The sequence below is a fragment of the Penaeus monodon genome, chromosome 29 (genome assembly GCF_015228065.2).
Source record: "Penaeus monodon isolate SGIC_2016 chromosome 29, NSTDA_Pmon_1, whole genome shotgun sequence".
Taxonomy (NCBI): Eukaryota; Metazoa; Arthropoda; class Malacostraca; order Decapoda; family Penaeidae; genus Penaeus; species Penaeus monodon.
The window spans coordinates 26130943-26131796 of NC_051414.1; the positions used below are offsets into that span (position 1 = coordinate 26130943).

Below are 854 nucleotides of genomic sequence, written 5' to 3' on the forward strand. Positions count from 1 at the left end.
CTTGGGTATTACCAAGAAGAATGACGAGGGAGTTATAATTTCATTTTTAAAATTAGTTCTGACATCTTTTGACGAACAGCCTGGTACTATCCGGAGAATAGGAGACAGTATCTGTTTATAGTGTGCTGGTGACGTGGTTAGACTAATGATTTATCTACCTTTCTCTTTCCTATGAAACGAATCCTCTGTCTCATTAGTATTAATACTTTCACGAACGCTTTTAAATTCATAAAAAAGTCGAGCAAAGGAAGAATGAACCTCAGTAAAATAAATGAACGGGAGAAGAAGTGACTCGGCCCTGTTATCCAGGTGACTAAGACGGGCGTTCCCCCTACAGGTGGGGCCGGAGAACCTCAGCCTGCCTTGGGGAGGACCTCCTGCTGCGTCGACTAGGCTACACTGCTGTCCATTCTGCCCGTATGCCACGAAATATACCACCAACCTAAAGAACCACATCCACGGGCATACGAGGGAGAAGCCATACGCCTGCCCGCACTGCCCTTACAGGTGTATTCAGAAAGGGAGGTTGAAGATTCACATAAGAATGCATACGGGAGAAAAGCCGCTTTGTTGCCCCCACTGCCAGTACCAGACAGCCAATAGCAGTAATCTGAAAAGGCACATACTGACTCATAGCATTAGGAACACGATGCCTTAGTATCTGCTGTAGAAAAAATATAAAACGCAAAAAAGTCCCGCTTGATATCAGGCCTTAAGGGTTATCTGGATATATATGGCCATAAAGCTATGTATGATAATACTTGACAATTTTCATGAATGCCTTCCCATGTACAGGCATATCCAGAAATAAACAAGATCAGTAAGTACATTTTGAAAGGAATACCTCCCCCCTC

General features: G+C 43.7%; 2 protein-coding genes across 2 annotated transcripts in view; both read left to right on the forward strand.

Moving 5' to 3' along the window:
• The window catches only part of LOC119591803 (zinc finger protein 64-like), an 8463-nt gene extending 7805 nt beyond the window's left edge, over positions 1-658 (forward strand). The window contains exon 8 of the mRNA XM_037940548.1: positions 338-658. Coding sequence (XP_037796476.1) covers positions 338-658 — 321 coding nt within the window. The remainder of the gene's footprint in view (positions 1-337) is intronic.
• A 119-nt stretch (positions 659-777) lies between these two features.
• LOC119591804 (transcriptional repressor CTCF-like) overlaps positions 778-854 on the forward strand; it is an 8416-nt gene continuing 8339 nt past the window's right edge. The window contains exon 1 of the mRNA XM_037940549.1: positions 778-820. Within this exon, the coding sequence (XP_037796477.1) occupies positions 778-820 (43 nt within the window). The remainder of the gene's footprint in view (positions 821-854) is intronic.